Below are 792 nucleotides of genomic sequence, written 5' to 3' on the forward strand. Positions count from 1 at the left end.
CAGCAGCAGCAGCAGCAGCAGGAGATGGTGCTGCTGCTGCAGCAACAGCAGCAGCAGCACGAGATGGTGCTGCTGCAGCAGCAGAATGCTTTTAGCTGCTATCCGTGGAGAGAAAATATAACAAATGATTCAGGTGTAACTGCAGCAGCAAATGCTGCTGCTGCTGCTGATGATGATGATGATGATGATGCTGCTGCTGCTGCTGCTGCTGCTGCTGCTTGCTGCAGCAGAGGGGGAACAGCATTCACTCGTTTTGTCTCTTCTGGTTGGGAGAGAAAAACAAAACAAATTAATGTTTGTTATGAGGCCCCTTTTGTTGATGTTGCTGCATTACAGTTTAAATAAAAAATAAATAAAAAATAAATAAAAAATAAATAAAAAATAAATAAAAAATAAATATAAAATAAATATAAAATAAATAAAAAGAAATATATTGATGCAGAGGATGAAATTTACTATAAAGATAAATAAAAAGGAAAAAGAAAAAATAAAAATAAAAAAAAACAAAAGGCGATGAGATAAAAATAAAATGAAAAAGAAAGTGGAAAAATAAAAAAAAAAGAAAAAGAAAAGAAAAAGAAAAAAGAGAAAAACAACAACAACAAACAACAACAATAAACAATAGCAATAAGAACAACAGCCAGGAGAAGGAAAAAAAGAAAAGAAGAAAATAAAAATAAAATAAAAAGAAAATAAAAAGAAGAGAAAAAGAAATAAAAGAAGATAGGAAAAAGGAGAAGAAAGGAATAAAAAAAAAGAAAAAAAAAAAAGAAAAAAAAAAGGAGAAAAGAA

At 30.6% G+C, this 792-nt stretch overlaps 1 protein-coding gene across 1 annotated transcript in view; it reads left to right on the forward strand.

Moving 5' to 3' along the window:
- Positions 1–345, forward strand: part of EMH_0039330 (uncharacterized protein) — a gene marked incomplete at both ends in the record, with an annotated part of 1,656 nt that extends 1,311 nt beyond the window's left edge. The window contains one exon of the mRNA XM_013495380.1: positions 1–345. Coding sequence (XP_013350834.1) covers positions 1–345 — 345 coding nt within the window.
- Between the last annotated feature and the right edge of the window lie 447 nt (positions 346–792).

Source organism: Eimeria mitis, genomic scaffold (assembly GCF_000499745.2).
Source record: "Eimeria mitis Houghton genomic scaffold, Emh_scaff1549, whole genome shotgun sequence".
NCBI lineage: Eukaryota > Apicomplexa > Conoidasida > Eucoccidiorida > Eimeriidae > Eimeria > Eimeria mitis.